Here is a 24,973-nt window from a genome sequence, read left to right as displayed (position 1 = left end):
TATCATATGAAACTATAGCTTTGGGTAGAGCACAAGTGACTCTTGATGTGAATAACGTTAAAAAATCAGCGTGTTTTGCGGTGAAAAATCTAGATATGCTTCAAGCCGTGTACCTTGTTAGAATCACTTCCCAAAGAGAATTATTTGTCCCTTACAAATACTCATAGAATGAAGTAAAGCCAAGAAACAATAAAGCAGATCTCTAAACACACAAGTATCAGTACTGCAGTTACCAAACTTATGCAGTTTTTTTTAAGGAAGAATATTGGTATTTGAGATATATATCAGGTTATCTTATGCCAAGGAGTATTTTCCTATTTCTATTTATAGAGGATGTCTAATTCTCAAAAACAACTGGAAAAGCACCAGAAAACACTAACCAAAAAGGTGCAACGAATCCGCCTAAGTGATACTCGAAATGACACAATATTTTTCAAAGCAACATGTTGTATAAGAACTTTAAGCCAAATAACCATTTTCCCTTTTGCTTATTCCTGCTATTTTCTCTTTAAAATTACAACAACCCCCATCATTTTCAAGTGAAAGTAATAACCCAACAATTCCTTTAGAAAACAAGAGACAAGTGAATCCATGCGTAAATGAAGTATCTAGCGATTGAATACAATTTCTATTAAACTGAATAGTCAGGTAAGACAAATCTTTTAAACCGATTACCATATTGTAAAATAGGATGTATTTCACGCATGTATTCTATTACATTATTCCTTTATAACCAACACCATAAGGCCTTGTGTTCTAATCCTCTCGCAAATGAATAGAAGCCAAACCCGAGCTTCTTGAAGCGGCCCACTTCACATCCACATAGGTAGACCCTTATTAACGTGCTCCTGCAAGAACACCCACCAATAGGTCTATTAATAATTTATAAACTCAACCTCCTTTTAACAAATTACAGGATAAAGCACTTACTTTAGGACGACAATACCAAGTGCTATCAACCAATAAAGAATGTTGTCACTCATTGAACTCGAGACTGGATGTTGTATCAAGTGCCAAGTTGAGGCTTCACCCTTAATGGTCTTTCTTTATGGGTTTTAACCCCATACCCCTTGATGTTCTAAACACCAAGTCCCTTGCTAATACCTTAGTCAATGGGTCAGCAAGATTATTAAGTGAGCGTACATAGTCAACAGTGATCATCCCATCTTTAATTAATTGATTTATATAACTATGTCTAAGGCCAATATGCCTAGACTTTCCGTTATATATATGACTGTATGCTTGAGCTAAGGTGGTCTCACTATCACAATGGATAAAAACTAGTGGTATGGGCTTAGGCCATAATGGAATATCAAAAAGTAAATTTATCAACAATTCCCCTTCCTTAGAAGCGGATTACAAGGCTAAAAATTTTGCAGCCATAGTTGAATCTGTAAGACACATTTGCTTCTTAGATCCCCAAGATATTGCACCCCCACCAAGGAGGTATACTCATCCACTTGTTGAGGAATAATCTTCTTGATCAGTTATCCAACTTACATCTGAATACCATTCTAGTATAGTGGGATCACCACTATAATAGATGCCACAATCTAGAGTTTTTTTTTTTTTTTGAGATATTTTAGTACTCTTCTTATAGCATGCCAATAATACTCACTCGAATTGCAAGTATATCTACTCAACTTACCCATTGCATATGCAATATCGGGTCTCGTACTAGTCATAGCGTACATCAAGCACCCAATCAATTTAGCATACTCAGGTTGAGCAATTAGCCTTCCACCATATCTTTGAAATTTAAAACATGAATCATACGGTGTAGAAACGGGATTATAATCAAAATCATTGAATTTCTTTAACACTTTATCAATATAATGAAATTGTGTTAAGAAACCCCACCCCACCCCACCCCCCACCCCCACTATTTCTAATAACTGTTATACCAAGAATAACATCCGCTTCTTCCATGTCTTTTATGGAGAACTGAGCAAATAGGAATCTTTTAGCGGTCTTGACCTGTTCTATGTCGGTCCCAAAAATTAACATATCATCTACATATAAGCAAATGAAAACTCCTTTTCCTTTTTCAAATTTTGAGTAAACACACTTGTGTAATTCATTTATTTTAAAACCATTAGATAAAACTACTTCATCAAACTTTCGATGGCATTGCTTAGGGGCTTATTTTAGCCCATACAATGATCTTAGAAGTTTGCAAACTTTGTCCTCTTGTCCTTTAACTACAAACCCCTCAGTTTGTCTCATATAAATTTCTTCTTCTAATTCACCATTCAAAAATACAGTTTTGACACCTATTTGGGGTATTACTAGATTGTAAATGGAGGACAGTGCAATAAGCACCCTCATCGTGACTATTCTAGCCACAAGAGTATAAGTATCAAAGTAGTCAATGTCGTGCTTGTGGGCAAAACCCCTAATCACAAAGCGAGCCTTGTATTTATCCACGGTACCGTCTACCTTTAACTTCTTCTTGAACAACCATTTACCATATATGGGTTTGGAACCTGGTGGAAGATCTGTTAGGATCCAAGTATTATTTTTCATAATTGAAACTATCTCATCTTGGATAGCCTCCTTCCATAACGGTGCATCTGGAGATTGCATGGCCTCACCAAAAATAGTGGGATCATTTTTCATATTATAACAGTAAGGAATTATATTTCCAGTTTTATCAATTGAACCTTCTACTAAATAGATGTAGAAGTTATCTCCATATATCAATTCTTTTCTAACTCTCTTACTTCTTCTTACTTCAACAATGTCATCGTGATTTCCACCATTTTGAAAGATTGATGGTTGTGAAGTGGAAGAACTTGGATCCCTTGGAACAATATCATTTGGTCTAGGAATTGATACAAATCTAGTTTCATCAAAAATTGCATCTCTTGATTCAATGACGGTATTAACCGAGTATGAATCATTTGGTTCAATGACTAAAAATCTACTGGCTTTGCTATTTTCAGCATATCCTATAAAGATGCATTCAATTTCTCTTTCACCCAACTTTTTTCTTATAAGTTCCTGGACTTTAACTATAGCCCTACATCTCCAAACGTTGAGATGACTCAAATTTGGTTGTCTTTTGTTCTAGAGTTCATATGGGGTATTTGGGTTCCTTTTATTAGGAACCCTATTAAGAATATAATAAACCGTTAACAGAGCTTTACCCCACTAGCCGTGACTTAATCCTACTTTAAAAATTAAAGAATTAACCATTTCCGTTAAGACTTGATTTTTCCGTTCGGCTACACCATTTTGTTGTGGTGTATATGGTTCCGTTACTTGATGCACAATACCAGTGCTTTGAAAAAATGTGGGATTATAATATTCTCCTCCCATATCGGTCCTTAGACATTTAAAGAAAGATTCACATTGCAATTCAACTTCAGTCTTGTAAATTTTGAATTTTTCGAATGTTTCATCTTTAAAACTTACAAGATAAACTTTGCAAAATCTAGAGTAGTCATCAATAAATGTAATAATATATTTCTTTCCTCCAATTATAGAAGTACTATGAAAATCATTCAAGTTACTATGAATTAATTCAAGCAACTTAGTACTTCTCTGGATACTTCGGAAAGATTTCCTTGTGATCTTTGTTAATATGCAAGTTTACATTTTCCACTATCCATGTTCATCACTTGTATCGAATCACATATAGACATATCCCTCATTGTATGAAAATTAACATATCCCAAACGGGAATGCCACAATGAAAAATCAAAATTATCAAGGATATAAATAGAAACTTCATCATTCATTGCATTGTTATTATTGATAATTACATTTAATTTAAACATGCCATTGGCATAATACTCCTGCCCAACAAATACACCATACTTACAATTATTAAATTGTAAGACAAGGAATTTCTTACTAGATGCATCTTCAGACATGTACTTGTGCTCTAGAGCATTCCACAGTTCCGTAGCGGTCTCCAAATGTTGATAAATATCGAATAAAGCATCCGTCATTGTTGTCCCTTTTCATCCTTGCCCTTGTGTTTTCTAATAGTTCCTCTTCGTCTTCATTGGCCTCCGGTGGACGAGCGGTGGAAATAACATACACAACCTTTAGTATTTTCAGGATGAAGTGCATTTTCTTTTGCCAACGGCGGAAATCAACTCCACCAAACTTGTCAAGTTTGGAAAAGTTGGTGGTGAGATCTTCCAGGGAAGACATGATGATAATTCTCTTTGATTATTAAAAGACTTGTGCGTTTGTGGTGAAAAATCTGGATATACTTCAAGCCATATACCTTGTTAGAATCACTTTCAAAAGAAAATTATTTGTCCCTTACAAATACTCTCTCGGGATTGAATGAAGTCAAGCCAAGAATGTTGCTACTTGAGATATAAATCAGATCTCCAAACATACAACTATCAGTACTGCAGTTATCAAACTTATGCAGTTTTTCTTAAGGAAGAATGTTGGTACTTGAGATATATACCAGGATATCTTATGCCAAGGAGTGTTCCCCTATTTATAGAGGATGTATAATTCTCAAAAACAACTTGAAAAGCACCAGAAAACACTAATCAAAAAAGGTGCAACGAATAAGCCTAAGTGATACTCGAAGCGACACAACGTTTCGCAAAACAACATGTTGTGTCAGAACTTTAAGCCAAATAATCGTTTTACCTTTTGCTTATTCCTGCTATTTTCTTTTGAAAATTCCAACAAATAATAGGTATAAAACCGCTTGCTTTGGCACATGTCATTGGAGATTAATTCATTTTTCCCATAGCCCGCGTGTTCAAGAAAGAACTTGAGACATATATCTCTAATAATTCTACCATCTTTATCGTCTCACATATTATGTTTAAGAACCTTACAAAAAGTCTTGATTAACACGAACAAGTCGGCTGTGCACGGGCACCACCTTTACTTGCTTCCTTTTTGTTTTGTTTTTCTTTTCTTGCTTCTGAGTGTTAGAGATCAATAATAACCAAGTCGCAGGATTAGGACCTTAAGTAGAAGAAACTTTTATATATTTATACTACTTTTGAAACTTATTTACCATCAATGTACTATTTATCTATATCATCATACTATATTATAAGTAGGAAACTTCTAAATCAAAAATCAAATCATCATATCATACTCTCTCTCTCTCTCTCTCTCTCTCTCTCTCTCTATATATATATATATATATATATATATATATAAAAAAATATATATAAGTAGGAAGTCCCTAAATCAAAAGTTAAATTACGAAAAAGTCCATCAAAAATTAATTGACCATTTTGCCCTACACCATAAAGAGTAAGAATATTTTGTTTAAATAATACTGAATAAAATTAAGCACATTCATAGTACATTATTTGTTTATGATGTACTTATTTACTTGTTTTTAGTGATTAAAACCCCAATGTAGCTCTTGGAAGTTACCGTATTTTTTCACATGGAGTAATAACGTACAATGTATATGATAATTTTTATTTATATAGTGTATATATTATATATGTTTTTTTTCCTCAAGTTCTTACTTTTTCTCTATTTTTTGTTCAATAAAAATAAAAGTTAGTATTAATTAACTAACGTTTCGTATTCCTAATTAAAACAACTCTTATGCATGAACTTCATTCCGCTCGTATTCGGTATTCCTCATTAATAGGCACTATATTTAAAGATGAGCTCTAAATTTTAAGTGCAGCCACGAGTCCACGACTATCATTACAATCTATCATTGCACTTTAATTCACCATAATCATCATTTATCTTTTCTTTTCCAATTCTTCGAGGTTGATGTCAGAAAATATGGGAGCCATATCATGGCAACCAAATCTAAATGGGAAAAGGTAAAGCTAAACCTCCTTTTTGTTTTTAAATTTGTATTATTTGATTTAATCTTCATCTTTCATCCTCCACTTGCACAGGGTAAATCTCCTCATCTAATTTTTGAGCTTTGTCTATTCTTTATCTTTTTTAGTTTTTTGATTCCTATATTTTTTATGCTGGCACGTATGTTTTTTTTTCTTATACATTATTTTTACTTATTCTGCATTATTTCGTTTTTTCATAAACTAGCACCTCAAGATTAGTTGTATATCTATAATATGGTACCAAATTCACTTTGTTTAGAGAATTGCCTATCCTACTATTGTTGGACAAGTACGGCAAGAGCCGAGCTTTAAGGCTGCAGAATTAATAAATTCTTTCCAAAATTTGTAATGAATGGGATTACGAGAGAAAAAGGGGTTAGGCTAAGCACCTACTTTCTTTTCTTGCTTTCTAACTATCTGGGTATTTTTGCATATGGAGAAAGCTCTGGCTCTTTCAATGTCTCGGTAAAGCAAATAATCATATACAGTTCTTGATGACATTTTTGTTCTGCACTTTTTTAAAGGGTTTCATTGTCTACACCAAGAGTTATAGGCATGACAGAGTAACCAGAATGACACACTGAAACAACACCAATAACATGGTCTATAAAAAACTATAGGTGAGATATTAATATATCACATATTTACGGCTGAGAACATCAAGCTTTAACTTATTATAAATTTTACCTACCTAACTAAATTTAGTCGTTCAATTGAAGGTTCATATGCTATTATTTACTTTTAAAATCTGTCGCGACCCAAGTTCTCCCTCCATGAACCGTCGTGGCGGCACCTAGTCTCTACGACTAGGTAAGCCTAACATTTGCGGAAAAATGAAATGAAAATATAAAAGCTAACGACTAATAGGAAATTGTTAAATAAGAAATTAAGATGTCGCTCGGCATATACAATAATCACTCTCGAAATGTACATAAACTCTCCCAAAATACGGAACATCGTAAGTCACAAACTACATAAAGAAAACAATAATTCTATATTCTAGAGTCTAAACAAAGGAATACAAGAAGTGTTTGACATGGAAAAGAGTAGAAAGGGACTCTGAGGTCTGCAGACACTGTAGATATACTTTGAAGTCTCTAAAGCTGTCTCGCCTCACGGATAATGCGGCCGATAAGCGGTACCTGGATCTGCACACCAAAAATATGTGCAGGGAAGGGCATGAATACATCACAACGGTACCCAATAAGTGCCAAGCCTAACCTCGATCGAGTACTGACGAGATCAGGGCAGGGCCCTATTGGTATATATATAATAAAATAAGATAGAATGAAATAGCGCAGTAAAAATAAATACTGAAATTTAGCAAGAATTAAACCATAGAAAGGCAACAACTCAGTACACAGAGATAACAACAGGAGATCTCCTAGGATATCGTCCCGTAGTCACAAACGTAAATGTGCAGGGGGATCTCCCGGAATATCGTTTCGTAGTCCCAAAGTAAATATACAAGACAGGGGGATCTCCCGGAATATCGTTCCGTAGTCCCAAATTAAATATGCAGGGGGGATCTCCCGGTGTCACGACCCGAATTTCCCACCATCGGGATCGTGATGGCGCCTAACTTTAAAATTTGCTAGGCAAGCCAACGTGTAGAAATTTAGTACACTAACCCTTTAATCAATTCGTTAAAAGACAATAATTTTAAACATAATAATTCAATGAAATGCAAAAGTTTATAATTACTCAAATATCTCAACACAACTACCCAATACCTAGTGTCACAATCTATGAGCTTCTAAGAGTCACTACAAGCATTAACAGAAAGAAAATACAATTGTCTTTGAATTAAAATAAAAACAGTGAACTGGAATAACTAGAAGAGGACTCCAGGGTCTGCGAACGCCAGCAGATCTACCTTGGGTCTCCTGAAGGGCTGAAGACAGCACCTCGACTCGGATCAACACGGTCCAACACCAAAATCTGCACAATGTGTAGAGTGCAACATTAGTACAACCGACCCCATGTACTAGTAAGTGTCAAGCCTTACCTCGGTAAAGTAGTGACAAGGCTAGGACAAGACAATAACATGAACCTGTGCAGTTAAATCATGTACAAGAAAATAACAACAAGTAGAAATTAAGCAGTAAATAACGGGAAAGGGGATAACATGCTGAGAGGGGAGAAATCAGGCTATGGAAACAGTAACAATAAAGAAACACAGTAAACAATATGATTGCACCAATGAAAGTAATAAACATAGCAAAACAAGTGCACGGCATCACCCTTCGTGCTTTTACTTTCATCCTAACCATAAGAAATAATAGAAACGGCATGACATCACCCTTTATTCGTTAACTCTCTCATAACATGGCACGGCATCACCCTTCGTGCATTAACACTCTCAGAATATGGGACGGCATCACCCTTCGTGCATTATCACTCACAGAATATGGCACGACATCATCTTTCGTGCATTATCACTCACTCACAAATATTACACGGCATCACCCTTCGTGCTTTAACACTCTCCCTTACCAAAACAATGATCAATAACAACTGAGAGATAGAAATATCATAAACCAGTCTTACTTCAACGTTTAATTCCACTATACCATCCTCCATTTTGAGTCAATACTCAATCAATACCGAATTCCATAAAGCATGATAAGGATTTCTCAACACATGGAATATCAAGTCTAAACATGGAATATATGATCAAAGAGTACCACAGTTACAAGAAGGAGACTAACTCGCATGATATGACCCGACAACAACACATAGGTACTCGTCACCTTACCTATACGTTGTACATAACATCAAAACACGTAGCAAATAGGCAGATAATACCTAATCCCTCAATCCAGGGTTAAACCCAACAATTACCTCGCTCCAACAGCCAAACTCAAAGCTCAATCACAGTTTTTCCCTTCACACAAGGCTCTGGACCAATAGAATCTAGGCATAATTAACTTAATAACATCAATTATCGCTAAAGAAATCAATTCCAATGCATAATTATAAGTTTCCCAACATTTTTCCCAAAAAAGCCAAAAACCAACTCCGGGCCCGCCTGGTCCAAACCTGAAATTCGGACCAAAACCCGATTACTCATTCACTCCCGAGCCCGGATATACAATTGTTTTTGGAATCCTACCTAAATTTGAGGTCTAAATCCCCAAATTTCGAAATCCCTAAGTTCTACCCAAAATTGCCAATTCCATCATGAAAAACCTTAGATTCTAGGATGAAATCTTGTGAAAAGAATTAAAAGATTGAAAGAAATGAGTTAAGAATCACTCACATATGATTTGGGGAAGAAATGGTCTTTGGAAAATTGCCTCTTGAAGTTTATGGTTTGAAAAATGGGAGAATGAATTAAAAATCCCGTCTAAGTCCAAAGTTATCAGCTACAGATGTTGCATTTCTGACCTGTGTTTCGCAATTACGAAGATCGCAAATGCGAGAAAGGTATCGCAAATGCGAACCCTTCGCATTTCTGCTACCTTCGCAAATGCGGTAAAATTCTCGCAATTGCGATCAACCCAGTTCCCTCCCCTGCTTCTCAAATGCAAACAATTATCGCAAATACGAGGCTCGCATTTGCGAGCCAGACCTCACAGTTGCGAGATTTGCAGACCTGAACACACCAGCAATTTTCCTTATGTCTAAATCACTCTGTAGCCTATCCAAAACTCACCCGAGCCCTCGGGGCTCCAAACCAAACATGCACACGAGTCTTAAGACATCATACAAACCTGCTCACGTGATCAAATCGCCAAAATAACACCTAGAACTACGAATTTAGCACCAAATTGCATGAAAATTTTAAGATATTTTCAAAACTTCTTACTTTTCAACCAAAGGTCCGAATCACGTCAAATCAGTTCCATTTTTCACCAAATTTCATAGACAAGACTTAGATATTATATTAAACATGTACCGGGCTCCGAAACCAACATACAGGTCCGATACTAATGAGATCAAACATTAATCAATTCCTTATATTTTTAGTCTTACAATTTTTATCAAAAATTTATTTCGTGAGCTTGGGACCTCGGAATTCGATTCTGGGCATATGCCCAGGTCCCATATTTTACTACGGACCCACCTGGACAGTCAAAATACGGGTCCGGGTACGTTTACCCAAAACATTGACTGAAGTTAACTAAAATCAATTTTTTAGCCCAAAATTTATTATTTATCAATTTTCCACATAAAGGCTTTCCGGAAGCACGCCCGAACTGTGCACGCAAATTGAGAAGGAATAAATGGAGGTTTTTAGGCTTCGGAATGCAAAATTACATTTTAAATCATAAGATGACCTTTTGGGTCATCACACCTGGAATATCGTTCTGTAGTCCCAAAAGTAAATATGCAACTCAAACAGTAGAAATAACAACTACAACACGAAATCTTACAATTTAGACTAAGGACAAGTCAAGGAAAAAGCAGGGATTTCACTAAACATGTTGCACAAAGTTCAAATAAGAAATTAAGGCAAGTAGACATGCTATCCTAAGCTAACAGGATACTACACATCCTGATATAACTCAAATAAGAAGTAGAACATGTTATTACTCAGTGAAAATTGGGTTTTTACAACAATTATCACATGTACATACTTGTCACCTCGGGTGCACAGCGCTCACACATAAAAAAAACACTACCAAATCCTAAGGGAAGTTCCCCCACACAAGGTTACGCAAGCCACTTACCTCGAACCAAGCTCAAATCAATCTGTAACACTGCTCTTTCCACAAATATCCGACTCCGAGTGGCCCAAATCTAGCAAAATCAATTACATAACATAAATATAACTACAAGGAACTAATCTAGCTAATAAAATCAAAGCTAAAGCAAGAAATTAGAAAAGCGCCCTAAAAAGTGTCTCCGGGCCCATATCTCAAAATCGGGCAAAAGTCACAAATTACGAATACTCATTCACTCACGAGTCAAACCATACCAAATTTACTCAATCCGATACCAAAATCTCGATCAAAACCTCAAAATTCGGCCTAAGAACTTTTCTCAATATTTCCCCAATTTCTCACCCAAATTCCTTAATTAAATGATGAAATCAACTGTAGATTAATGGAATAAAACCAAAAATGAGTTAGGATTCATTACCCAATAGCTTCCTCTGAAAATCCTTCAATTTATCGCATAAACTCGAGCTCTCAAGGTCAAATGGTGAAAAATTACATAAACCCTCGAAATCCTCTCTTTTCTACCCAGTAAACTCGCTTCTGCGAGCCTTCAACTGCACCTGCAGAAAATCATCGCAGGTGCGAATATCACTTAAGGGGAACCGGGCCCGCATCTGCAAACACAGGCCGCATCTACGAGCCCGCACCTGCGCTCTTCTTCCTTTTCTGCTTGTCCGCTTCTGCGGGCCTATCGTCGCACCTGTGACCCCAGCTGGATAGGGCCAAAACTACTTCTACGACTCCATGGCAGCTTTTGTGGCACCACATCTGCGGCCCAAAGTGCGTAGGTACGATTACACTAGGTGCAGTAGCTTCAGCAATTGTATAAATCCCAAATTGAACCCGTTAAGACGAATGAGTGCCTGTCACCCCGTAGCATTCAATGAAGAATATTCTGCAATATTAAATACACAGCTTGTTATAGAGAATTATGGCATTCATAAGCTGTCGTTACACATTCTTCAATGGCTCCCATAATTGTCATTTAAGAGGGGCTTGATCCTAGGACCTTGTTCCCTAGGTGCAACTATAAATAGTGATTTCAACAGTTATTGTAAGGGCGTGAATTTTTGATAAACTTATTCTACATATTATTTTAAGCTCAATAGCACTTTATTTCTTATTTATTGGTATTATTATTACTGTTGCCTTCGGAAGCTCTGGTCTCGAAACCAAGCTATCTACTGTCCTATCTCGATTTCAACGCTACATCTTACATTTTATTTAATCTATTTATCAATTTGGGATCAAATCGATTCGCTTGTCTATAAATCACGTACAAATTCAGTTATAACATTTTTTGGATAAATAATTTGGGGGCCACCGTGGGGCTTAGATAGTTGTGTAATTGGGTTGATCCTTGCATCTATTTCTAACATGTTTATTTTTTTGTTTCTTAGTGAAAAATCATTAAAAATGGCAAATAAAGGTATTATCATCACACAAAATGTTGAGGCCCAAGGAAATCAGACTCGCACAAAGATTCAATCAGCGATACCCACAACGAGGAGGGTGTAGCCACTCCGGTCCATGGCAGTCAATATCCACAACATGTTCGAGAGGCAACTCCTCACGATGCTGATGACGAGCACATTATGGAAATGGTGAAAATCCTAAGGGAGCAACAAAGGGCTATTATGGGTCATCTCTCACAACAAGATCAGGTCATGACGGACTTGAAGCAAGCATTGTCGGGTGCCTCCAACAATATGAATGGTAAAGGTCCAGTTCCTCCCGGTGCTCCCTCAAACCAAATGGCACAAAGGGTTGATAACAATACCCCGATAGGTAAGGTCAGCTTCGACAGGGCTGGGGGGGTAGCAGTGGATTCGGTAACAACAATGAGAATGATCCCTTTAAAACCAAACTCATGTGGTTTATAAGGGAAATAAATGCTCGAATGGATAAAATTCCAGGCGCACCACCGGTGTTAAAAGGACCGAACTCAAAGAAGTACACCCATTTGCCTTCAAACCAAGCGTGGCACTGGAGTTAATCCCAAAGTAGTTCAAAATTCCACACCTGCCAAAATATGATAGGACTTCGGATCTTTAGGAGCACATCACCACCTATACAACAGCAATGAAGGAAACGACTTAGCTCTGCACGAGATTGAATCAGTCTTGTTGAAGAAGTTTAGAGAGACCCTCACAAAAAGGGCCATGATGTGGTATTCACTTTTTCCCGAGCACTCAATAGATTCCTTCGAGTTGCTCAAAAATTCTATGATCAAGGGCCATGCCGGGGCCAGGAAGGTACATGGCCAAAAGGCTGACATATTTAGAATTGCACAAAGAGAATCTGAATTGTTGCTGGAGTTTATGACTAGATTTCAAAAGGAAAGGATGCTGCTACCGGCCGTGCCAGTGAATGAGCAGCTGAGGCATTTACTAAAGGACTGAATCCGAGGAGTTCTGACACTTCCTAGAAATTTAAAAAAGATTGCTCGAGTTCCAGGAAACAACATGGCGGATGTCCAACCCCGATATGAGTCAAAGATCAGAATAGAGGATTACCAACTCAATTTTCCGGCATCAACCAAGGGTCAGGATTGAGAAAGGAATACGGAGAAGTTGAAGGATGAGCTCGACGCAGATTGACGGTCTTCTACAGGTTGGTTTTTCCCTACGAAAGGGCCGAAGGACGTGGAAAAGGTTTCGGATCGGTGGATAGATTCGCTACCGATAGGAGATATAATCGCGGCCAGAATAATAGATCATTGCAGGATAAATAGGTATCGGGCTCCCGAGACTCCACCAACCCAGGCTGTCTAAATACAATTTTAATGTCAGCATGGTGGAACTGGTATCGACAATGAAAAACATTAAAGAATCTCGATTCCCATGACAAATGAGATCTGAAACCAGTCAGAGGGATCCCAATCTATGGTACGAGTCTTAAGAGACCAACAGTCATCGGACAGGGGACTACCGTCATTTGCACGAGGAGGTGGTGACATTGCTAAAAAATGGTCACCTCAGAGAATTATTAAACGACCGGGCCAAGAATAACTATGGTAATGCGGAACCCTCAAAAGTAGGAGAAGATCCCCCTTGTCTAACAATCAACATGATTTTCGGCGGGACAAGATTAATGGTGTAACCTTTTCGGCAGCAAAAAAGACAAAGTTATTGGTGACCCATAGAAAAAGGCTCCAGGAAGTCACCGAGGACGACATCACCTTTACAGAGAAAGACGCAGATAGAATCCTACTACCGGACAACAATGCACTGGTAATATCTCTTAATATTTTAGATTTTAAAATTGAACGTGTTTAAGTGGATCCAGGGAGTTCAGCCAATATTGTCCAATGGAGAGTGCTGGAACAAGCCAAGCTAACCAGAAGCATTATTCAAGCCACAAAGCTTGCGTCAGTTCAATTTAGCAAGCGTGACAACCTGAGGGGAAATTCAGTTGCCCACAAATGTCGAAGGGGTAATGAAGACAACCTTTTTTGAAGTAGTAGACGGCAATATGGACTACCACATTATTCTTAGAAGACCATGGCTACACGAGATGAAGGTTGTTCCGTCAACATATCATCAAGGGACATGGGAGATGAACGCGGTCTTAGTTTTCAATAGCAGAGAGAAGGATCATGCGGCATAAAAATTACAGGAACCGATACATGCTACCAAACTGAACAAAGACAGCAAGGATGAGGAGTCATTGGAATCCTATTAGGTATCAAGATACTTCCAGGTACCAGAAGAAACAGATGTAACCAAATAGCAAAAGAACTCGATCAAGTCGCATTGTTCAAAAAATTCTTGGAGAGGAAGTTCCACTTGGGGACAGGGTTAAACCCCGAGGATCAGGGTCAAAACGAATCTGGAGGATCAGGAAAAACTTTGTTTATAACAAACTTTGGCACATATTGCTAAAATGCGATGCCTTTCAGGCTTAAGAATGCAGGAACCATTTATCAGAGTCTCATGGACAAAATGTTTGAAAAACAAATAGGGAAAATAATGGAAAATTCTGGTTAAGTCTTTAAACAGTGATCATCTGAAACACCTTCAAGAAAAATATGCATTCGGAGTCAGTTTCGGTAAGTTCTTAGGGTTCCTGGTGTCACAAAGGGAGATCAAAGTTAATCCCGATAAAATTAAAGCCATCGAAGACATTCCTGACCAGTTGTCGAATGCGAAAGAAGTTCAGAGGTTAACAAGAAGACTGGTTGCTTTGAGCAGGTTCATTTCCCGATCTTCAGAAAAGTGCCATCACTTCTTCTCACTTTTGAATAAGAAGTACAACTAATGGACCCTAGAATACCAGCAGTCTCTAAAAGATTTAAAAAGGTATTTATCAAGCCCTCTTCTATTATCGAAATCGGAGGAAGGCAAATAGTTGTTGATTTACTTAGCAGACTCAAAAGTAGCGGTAAGTGCCGTTTTAGTCTGTGAAAACGAAGGTACGCAATCTCCTATTTATTTTGTTATTAAAATTTTAACGGGAGCGGAAATTCGTTATCCACATCTCAAAATAAATGACCTGAGCTCTCTTAGTCATCGCTCGAAAGCTTACGCCTTATTTTCAATGCCACCTGATAGTCGTGGTGACAACCTTTTCCCTGCAAAATATCCTTCACAAAATTGAACTTTCAAGTCGATTGGCTCAATGGGAAGTCGAAATGAGTGAATTTGACATAGAGTATAAACCTAGGATTGCGATCAAGTCACAAGTTTTGGCCGACTTTGTGAGGGATTGCAGTTCGGGACTGCTGCCTTTGGCCATCAAAGAAGTTGTGATGGTGTCAAAATTGACATCAGGAGTCTGTAACTTGTTCACAGGCGGAGCCTCCAATGTGAAGGGGTCTGGGCTTGAGGTAGTATTAATCACGCCTTCGGGAGAAACCCTGAGGTAGGCCATAAGAACTGTTCCCTTAACTAACAATGAAGTGGAGTACGAGGCCTTGATTTCAGGACTTGAGCTTTCCTGGGGACTAGACTCTGAGGTCATAGAAATAAAATGTGATTCTCAACTGGTCGCAAATCAGGTCTGCGGGATTTCCAACGCCAAAGAGGAGTGCATGCAATAATATGGAGTGAAAGTTCAGACTCTGCTCGCACGGTTTAGGGAATGTTCAATCACTTTCATCCCAAGAGAAGAAAACGTGGAAGCAGACGCACTAGACAATCTTTACTCATCCATGAAAATGAAGGAACCAGACTCCGGTACGGTCGTGCAACTTATGCATTTGGTAATGGATGTATAAGGCATATTGGCGCTTCTCGTACATGTTGGTTTATGAGAAGGCTTGTCACTTGCCCGTTGAGCTTGAGCATAAGGAATATTGGGCGATCAAGAAGCTCAACTTTGATATGGGTCTACTTGGGGAAAAATGGATGTTGCAATTAAATGAGCTCGAAGAGTTTTGATTGCACGCATATGAGAATACAAAGTTGTATAAAGGGAAAACAAAGAGATGGCATGACAAACATATTTTGCATCGTAAGTTCGAACCCGGTTAAGCCGTTCTATTATTCAATTCAAGGTTGAAGCTCTTTCCTGGGAAGCTCAAGTCTAGATGGTCGGGTCTATTTAAAGTAGTGCGGGTTACGAAGCATGGAGCTGTTGAGCTAAAGGATCCTGAAAGCGATGGCACATTTTTAGTCAATGGGCAAAAAGTTAAACACTATTGGGATGGTGGCATTCGTCATCACAAAACTTCAATAGACTTGGTGGATGCTTGAGGGAACATGTTGCATCGTGTCGCGATGTTAAATCAGGTGTTTATTGGGAGGAAACCCAATCTTTATTGCTTTCGTAGCTTAGTTTTTCTCTTTTTAGTTAGAGTAGATTAGAGTTTTTGTTTTTCTTTGTAGTCATAGATAACGTAGGTAGGAATAATGTGGAATGTGTATAATGGATGTACAAAGAGCTGGGGGGGTCGAGGATTCATTCCAAAAAAAAAAAAGGAAAATCAGCGCCCAGGCCAGTGCGATGCGCTGCTTGGCGCACATATTACAGGAGCTATTTTCCCCTCTAGCGCCAGGGCTACCGCGACGCGCTGGGCTGGAGGGGCCAGGTATTTTTTATTTATTTTTGTATTTTTATTTTATTATTTAAAATAACCTATTACCCATAGAACCCGATCCAATTACCCATTTTTACTCACTTCCTATTACCCATACCCATTCCTAATTAAATTATAATAACACTAACACCCTAATCTCTCCCATCTTTATTCTCTCTCCCCGCTCTCTACCATACAAAACCCACACCTACGTTGCTCCTCTCCCCTTTACTCATTTATTTCTCTCTGCCTCTCACACTACAAAGGTAAGTTCCTTCATCTCTGTCTCTCTTCTTTGTTTGTCTTTGTGGTTGTTCATGTCACGCCCCAAAACCGAGGGGCGTGACCGGCGCTCGGCCGGGCAGCCCCAGTCAAGCGGACCTGGGTGCCTTTCCTATTCCACGTGTTACCCCGCGTTTCCATTTCCCATTAACCAAGTGAAATGGCCATATATAAATTTAAACACATTCTTACGAGATTTACATAGCATACATAGTTACTTAGCGTGGTTTACAAGTTATACTGCCCTAAATACATAAGTACATAACCCACATTTCCTGTCTACAGAGCCTCAAGGGATACAAAAGAGTGATACAATACTTGCCGGTAACAAGGCTCCGGCTATACCTTACACCAAAAACCAAAACAAGACTCCGAAATAAAAAACGGCATGAGCCACGCAAGGCCCCGGGAGGAAAAGGGCTCACCAATGCTTCTGGCGGAAAGATAAGGGGAGCTACGGTCGGTGGACTGGAGTACCTGCTATGGATCCACCTACAATCATAACACGAATGTAGCGCCCCCGGCAAAAGGGACGTCAACACATTTGAATTGTACTGGTATGTATAAACAAACTTGCCCTAAGTAAACTCAAATCATACACAAGTAACAAGTAGTAATGGAACCATCAATCAAATACACATGAAAGAAAACCATCAAGCCAAACAAGTTACAATCTCTCCATTTCCCCTTCAACATTTTCACATCAATGATTTCACAACTTTCTCATATTTTCCTTTCAATAGTGATTTCGATCACTTTTCCACCCTTATTACCTCGGCCACCCTTATCACCACAACCTACACCTTATTACTTCGTGTTGCGGCGCGCAACCCGATCCCACCGAACAGTCACAATTCACAAACAACACAACAACAACAACAACAATTCACAAAGAACAACAACAACAATTCTCAAAGAATTTCTATAGCCATCAATACTATTTCTATCATATTCAACAACTCATATGCATTTTATGTCACCGCGATAATTGCCAATACAAGCCATATATTTTATTACCATAGTTGTTCCAACTGCATCATTTACGCTTTCCTTCCATCATTTGTTTCTCAACTCTTACCACATAACACATTCACAATCACACATTTGGTTTATTGCCAATTACGTACACCATTATATCGGGAGACTTAACCACGAACAATCAAATCATACCAATCACAAGAATTCCACAAATAATCCACGTAGATATCACATACCAAATATTCGTACACCAAACAAAGTGACTTTACAAAGGTCAAAGTTAGTCATACATACCTCAATAAAGCTTTCCTTACTCTTTAACATTTCCGGAACTGTTAGCACTTCGATCTTTTGGGATGAAGATCTAGGGGCCTTCACTTGATTATCTTTAAGGATTTAGCAAGATTTTGGTGGAGTAATTTGATGGGGAGAGCTTTCCCTCTCTAAAACCCCTATCTCTCACTCTAGAAATGCTCAGAAAATACCCAAAAATAAACCCTCCATCGAGTTAAATAAAATGAGGTTCGGGTCTTAAAAACCCTTTTTTTTAACTGCCGTACTGCGTGGGGAGCCCCGGGGCACAGGGCGTCTGTGCAAAATGTGTCTGAAAATGAAATTTTGGACCATACTGGAATTACTACTGGCGCGGCGCGCCGGGCGCCGCATGGGGCGCCGCGGTAGTGCAAATTTCTGCGCTTTTTTGGTAATTTGGTCATAACTTTGTGTAGGAATGTCCGAATGACGAACGGTTTGAAGCGTTTGAAACTAGACTCAAAGACCTTTTATTTGATAGGTTGTGCATCACAAAATTCTTATATAACTGGAGATATAATTGTCCAAAGTGAGGTCTTGTGCGCACTCATTTGCAACTTTCGTCTATTATGAAATTTTCCAACTTGGCTTAGACCTAGGCCTCTCCTTAGACCCAAATTCACTTCTAATATGACTTATACACTTATTAATATATCCAATTGTTATCCATAATATCCTTAATCCTCATTTGTACGCAAGATAAAATATTTAGCCTACCTTGGCACCACGAAATCTTAAATTACTAAGCAAAATTTTCTGGTTCTTTACATTCTCCCCCGCTTAAGATCATTCATCCTCGAATGAGGATCAAGTTTCATTCATTAGTCATCCTTATGTAACTTCTGCTTTTCACATTATGAAATATATCATCAGCCCCAAATTTGGCTAACTCTTTAAATTTCCGAAAATTTCGTCAGAGTTTCCTTTGTAACTAGGACTATCCACCTGTCAGAGGGCCCCAGATACATATCCTAATAGCATATACATGTTCCATAGACATAACATAAGTTGTTCAATACCAACCATGCCCGCATAGGCAACATACATAATCAAAATGGAATAGTTTACCATAGATCAAATCAAAAGATAAGAGTTTATAGGAACCAAATGCATGAAAGCTATTATATAACTATTCAAACAAATGTGGGTACTTCTTTCTCATTTCTTCCTTGGCTTCCCAAGTGGCTTCCTCAACTTGCTAGTTCCGCCATAATACTTTCACGGATGCAATTTCCTTATTTCTCAGTTTTCGAACTTGCCTATCAAGAATGGCAACTGGGACTTCTTCATATGATAGCTCTTCATTCACCTCAATAGTCTCGAATGGCACGATGGTGGACGGATCCCCTACTACCTTCCTTAACAAAGACACATGAAAGATCGGATTTACCAACGACATCTAGGGTGGCAGCTCGAGCTTGTATGCCACCTGACCGATCCTCTGAATGATTCTATACGGTCCGACATACCTCGGACTTAACTTCCCTTTCTTCCTGAATCGTATGACTCCCTTTATGGGAGATATTTTCAAGAACACCCAATCATCTGCTTGGAATTCCAATTCTCTTCGACGCACGTCTGCATAGGATTTCTGACGACTCTGAGCAGTTTTCATCCTCTCCTGAATGACTTTAACTTTTTCCATAGCATGATGCACAAGATCTGTCCCTAACAGTCCTGCTTTACCAACCTCAAACCACCCAATCGGAGATCTACACCTCCTTCCATACAATGCCTCAAATGGGGCCATCTAAATACTAGCGTGAAAGTTGTTATTGTAAGCAAACTCAACAAGCGGCAAATGGTCATCCCAACTACCTTTGAAATCTAGAACACAAGCTTGTAACATATCTTCAAGCGCCTGAATAGTCCGCTCTGCCTGACTGTCAGTCTACGGATGGAAGGCAGTACTGAGATTTACTTGAGTACCCAAACCTTACTGAACTTTCGTCCGAAAGTTTGCTATGAACTGAGCCCCTTAATCCGAGATAATAGAAACTGGAGTGCCGTGAAGTTTGACTACTTCCTTGATGTACAACTGAGCATATTGTTCTGCAGTATCGGTGGACTTGACTGGCAAGAAGTGCGCTGATTTCGTGAGTCTGTCCACAATCACCCAAATTGAGTCAAACTTATGCATAGTGCGAGGTAATCCTACCACAAAATCCATATTGATCATTTCCAATTTCCACGTTAGAACTTCTATGCTTTGTAACAATCCTCCAGGCCTTTGATGTTAAGCCTTCATTTGCTGACAGTTCGGACATTTTGCCATAAAGTCCGCCACATCTCTTTTCATGTTATTCCACCAATAAACTTCTTTGAGATCATGATACATTTTAGTAGAACCTAGGTGTACAGAATACCTAGAAGTGTGAGCTTTTGCCAAAATACTTTCCCGAAGACTATTAATATCTAGAACACATAGGCGCTCTTGGCGCCGTAGGGTACCATCATCAATGCCAAAAGAAAAGATGTGATATTGTGTTTATGGATTCCCTCCTTCAGCTGTACCAACAATGGATCGTTGTATTGCTTTTCTTTGACCTCCGCTACAAGCGACGATTCAGCCTTATTCTACACAATTACTCTCCCTTCACTAGAGTTCGCAAGACGAACTCCTAGACTAGCCAACTGGTGAACCTCCCTGGCCAACGGCCTTTGATATATCTCCAAGTGAGCTAACTACCCATAAATTTCCGTCTAAGAGCATCTGCCACAATATTGGCCTTTCCCGAGTGATAGAGAATCTCAATATCATAGTCCTTGAGTAGCCCGAGCCATCCTCTATGTCTCAGATTCAACTCCTTTTGTTTAAAAATATATTGAAGTCCCTTGTGGTTCATAAATACATCAATGTGGACCCCATACACATAATGTCACCAAATATTTATACAAAAACTCCCGCCGCAAGTTCTAAACCATGTGCCGGATAGTTCCTTTCATGATTCTTGGGTTGCCTTGAAGCATAAGCGATCACTTGGCCATGTTCCATCAATAGTGAACCATCTATATCACATTTCTCTTGCAACTTGCTCTTCCAAATTCTCAACAAAAGACATTACTAGATCAGTTTTCTTATAGAACCTTCTATTTCAAAGGAATAACATCTCCTAGCCTGCGCACACACCTTAATATCATTAATATGCACGACATTGCATCAAGTGTAATGTAACATTGTGCTTAGACCTTTCCTGGTCAACCTCTTTCCTCCTTGTGTGCCTTATAGGATTTAAGAAACCACTCCACTTTCCCTTGTAAACATTCTCGTGACCTTTCTTTACTGTTCAACACCACCCAAAACGCATATCAACACCCTTCGTACATATTCAATTCAGAAAGCGCCACTGGCCCGAACAATACCAAATGTGTATGTTATAGACCGATCCCAATACTCAATAAGATCGGTCGTGGTAGCATGACCACATACCGTGACAACACAATTCCTATAAATTCGCGCGGCTGTGATAAAATTACCAACCAGAGTTGATACAGAGAACGGCTCATGAAGCTATTCGAGTTCTACCCCAAAACCTGAAGCAATAAATGGGGTGACATAAGACAAAGAGGACCCCAGATCAATAAGAGCATAACAATCAATGGCCTGAACAGACAAGATACCTGTGACAACATCTGGAGAAGCCTCTGCACTCTGGCGACCACTCAAAGCATAAAATCGGCTAGGTCCACTTCTACCACGAGCTCCACCTCTAATTGCACTACGCCCTGCTGGAGCTGGAGGGCGCACGGATGATATAGCAGCTGAAGAACCAGATGGCTGAGCAAATCCCCTATCCGTGCCCTCTCTGGGCACATGATAGTCCCACCGGATATGACCTCTCACCCCGCATCTATAACACACCGGGATATCCAAATAACAAGCCTCCATATGGAATCTCCCACACCTGGGGCATAGAGCTCCCTCCTGCTACTATGATCCCCCTCCTAGACGACCGGACTGATAGGGTCTCCTGCTATCTGAACCTGGTCTCAAGTGACTGCTCTGCTGATAACTGTGCACAGATGGCGGTGCGCTTGCTGAGGACTGAGCATATGACTGGGATGACCCTGATGGCCCCCTTCTCTGAACAGGTCTCCCTGAGTGACCCACTGATCGGGCCCTGCTGTTACTCTCTCTTTCTGCTCGTATTTTCAACTTCCTAGCCTCTGTGGCCTGAGCGAATCCCACAATCTTCCCATAATTCATATCTGAGTGTAAGGCCGTTGTAGCATCCCACTGCGCCAGTAGTAATTCCAGTATGGTCTGAAATTTCATTTCCAGACACATTTTGCACAGACGCCTCGTGCCCCGCGGCGCCCCACGCGGTGCGGCAGTACAAAAAAATGGGTTTTTAAGACCCGAACCTCATTTCATTTAACTCGATTGAGGTTTATTTTTGGGGAAATTTCTGGTATTCTAGAGAGAAGGGAGAGCGATTCTAGAGAGAGTAAAGGGGAAAACTAAAGATTTCACTACTCTTCCTTGAATCACACCTTGAAATCGCATCAAAGGGTTGCTAAGGCTTCAAAGAGGTAAGAATTTCTTTTCCCTAATTCTTCAACTTTGAAATCTAACTAGAAATGGGTAATTAGTAAGACAACTCTTGGACGTGAGAGTAGTCATTATTCATGCATGTACAAATTAGGTTTGTGGAAAGATTGTTGAATATAAACAAGTAAATATTGGGTTGGGAAATGAAGGGAATCTTGTAAAAGAGATTTGAAATCAAGATGCACAACTAGTAATTGATAAAATTCTCAAATGAGCTAGAATTATAAATATCTTCCTAATTTGTGTTCAATTTTGTTATGTCTCAAAATAGATTAAAGTTGCTAGAATTTCCGGAATATCGTAGCAATTAAAGGAAAGATCAAGAAAGGTATGTATGGCTAAAAAACCCTTTTATTAGAAATTGAGCTCCGTTGGCATTTACGAAAGTGTGGTAAGAGCTGAATTGGTTAGTATATTGATTGTTATTACGCATTAATTGATTTGCAATTATCTACACATATACGTGAAGGTTGTGCCTCAATGTGAGTAATGTATCATTCTTGATAATTAGAGAAGTATGAAGAATACAATTATACGTTGAAATGCTTAGGTTGCAAGCCAAGATCAAAACGGAGAATTATTCATGCTAGCTATGTGCTCACTTACCTGTGATTGCAACTTGAATTTATTTTATTTTTTCTTTTTGTATATGTCTATGATCACAACTTGTAAGATGAATATTGAAAATGGAAAACGAGGTGATAATGGTGGCCCTGAGTGCCTCGGGATTGATATGATATATATGAAATAAATATTCTAACGTGATGAATAATGAGAAAGGGATAATGCCTAGATAAGGCAACCTAGCCGATCGGGTCGAGATCGGACACCATGCCGCACACATGGTGGTAATGTGCTGATATTGAATTCCGAATAAGGGAAATGAAATATTGATAGAGATATATGCCTCCAATGAGGTGACCTAGCCGGTCGGGTCGTGATCGGACTCTGTTTAAGATAGCGGTGGCATTGAGAACAGTGATGAACATATGAAAGAGATGCCCCAAACTGAGTTTTGGAAATTATATGAAGGATTGCATGAATTGCATATTTGATTTACTCACGTGACTTATTTGTACTTGCTTGATAGTTCTTTCTAGTAAAATGGTGTTTAGTTATACATACTAGTGCTATTCGATGGCACTAACGTCCCTTTTGCCGGGGGCGCTACATTTTTTATGAATGTAGGTGGCTCCATTGTTGATAGTGCCGATCGCGCATAGCGGAGTACCTTCTTCTCAAAGTCTTGGTGAGCCCCTTTCTCCTTCAAGGGGTTACATTGTACATCTTCTTATTTTGGAATTTCACTTTTGAGGTATAGTCGGGGCCTTGTTGCCGGCATTGTTATCACGTCTTTTTTATTCTTAGAGGCTCTGTAGACGTTTGTATGGGTTATGTATGGGTATTGGATAGGTCAATGGACCATGCTGTAACCTTGTACTCTTGTTTTCTTCTATACTATAACTTGTATGGAACCTTGGAAGTTTAACCACGTTTTAAATGTTGTGATATAAAATGAACTAAGATGTTGAATGTACTATCTTTTCTAGTTTAAATAAAGGTAAGCATGGCTTCCTTATTCCTATCGAGTTGGGTAGATAGTGGTTGATAAGGCTTGCTCAGTTGGGTTCACTCGATTGAGCGCCGGTCACACCTCCTAAAGTTGGGGTGTGACAGTTCACCCCATCTCCCATCCTAAAACGACCTCTATCCTCAATCTCCCCTAGTTTTTCTTTTAGAACTTATGTTGCTATGGTGGGTGGTCTCTATGCGAAAATTGATTGGTGAACTAGGTTGTGAATGTGATATACAGAGTAGTAAATTATAAGTCCCTCTACTTCATTCAAATTTGGGAAGGTAATCATATTCCACCATTATTAAATTGAGTTGCACATACTTGACACCCACCACGTGTTCGATAAAATGCTTGAATGACTATTTAGTGCACCGGTGAAGTCTGAGTAGTTGAGTGTTGGTGTATTCTAGTTTGGGTTAAGTGTGGGGTATTTAGGGGTCGGTTTACATAACTCAGAAGCTTATTTTCAATGTTTGCCATGTCATAACCACACAATCCACACCTTGTAGCATGTATCATTTATGTTGTATCCTTTTATTAGCCTAAGTTTGTTTAGTGTATTAGTTGTAGTAATTGGGGATCAAGTGTTGCTTGCTTGCACTAAGGCTAAGTCGCATTGCCATGGTCAACTACTTGTCTTGTGTGGAATAACACTTGGAATATAATTGAGTGGCACGGGGAAGTCTTAAGTACCCATTACCTTGTTGGTGTAACACTTAGGAACTTTGTGAACGACTATTGTGAGTATATTGCATAGAACTGCTGGTTCTAAGTATGAGG

General features: G+C 38.9%; 1 protein-coding gene across 1 annotated transcript; it reads right to left on the bottom strand.

Moving 5' to 3' along the window:
- Window positions 1–4,267: 4,267 nt before the first annotated feature.
- Window positions 4,268–19,815, bottom strand: LOC138870835 (uncharacterized). The gene is made up of 3 exons (XM_070148675.1): window positions 19,535–19,815; window positions 19,325–19,423; window positions 4,268–4,370 (listed from the first exon to the last, which is right to left on the bottom strand). The coding sequence occupies exons 1-3, from the start codon at window positions 19,813–19,815 to the stop codon at window positions 4,268–4,270; spliced, it is 483 nt and encodes a 160-aa protein (XP_070004776.1).
- Between the last annotated feature and the right edge of the window lie 5,158 nt (window positions 19,816–24,973).

The sequence above is a fragment of the Nicotiana sylvestris genome, chromosome 6 (assembly GCF_000393655.2).
Source record: "Nicotiana sylvestris chromosome 6, ASM39365v2, whole genome shotgun sequence".
Lineage (NCBI taxonomy): Eukaryota > Viridiplantae > Streptophyta > Magnoliopsida > Solanales > Solanaceae > Nicotiana > Nicotiana sylvestris.
The sequence above is the reverse complement of the archived record's forward strand: the minus strand, read 5'-3'. Positions and strand labels throughout refer to the sequence as shown.

What these genes read in the sequence shown, in the direction of transcription:
- LOC138870835 (XM_070148675.1), bottom strand. Translation starts at nt 19,815, where the DNA reads ATGGCCCCATTTGAGGCATTGTATGGAAGGAGGTGTAGATCTCCGATT. An exon ending in AAAGGGAAGTTAAGTCCGAG is followed by an intron (nt 19,424 to 19,534) that starts GTATGTCGGACC and finishes GTCTTTGTTAAG; the next exon opens with GAAGGTAGTAGGGGATCCGT. An exon ending in CCAGTTGCCATTCTTGATAG is followed by an intron (nt 4,371 to 19,324) that starts GCAAGTTCGAAA and finishes TGATAACTGCAG; the next exon opens with TACTGATAGTTGTATGTTTG.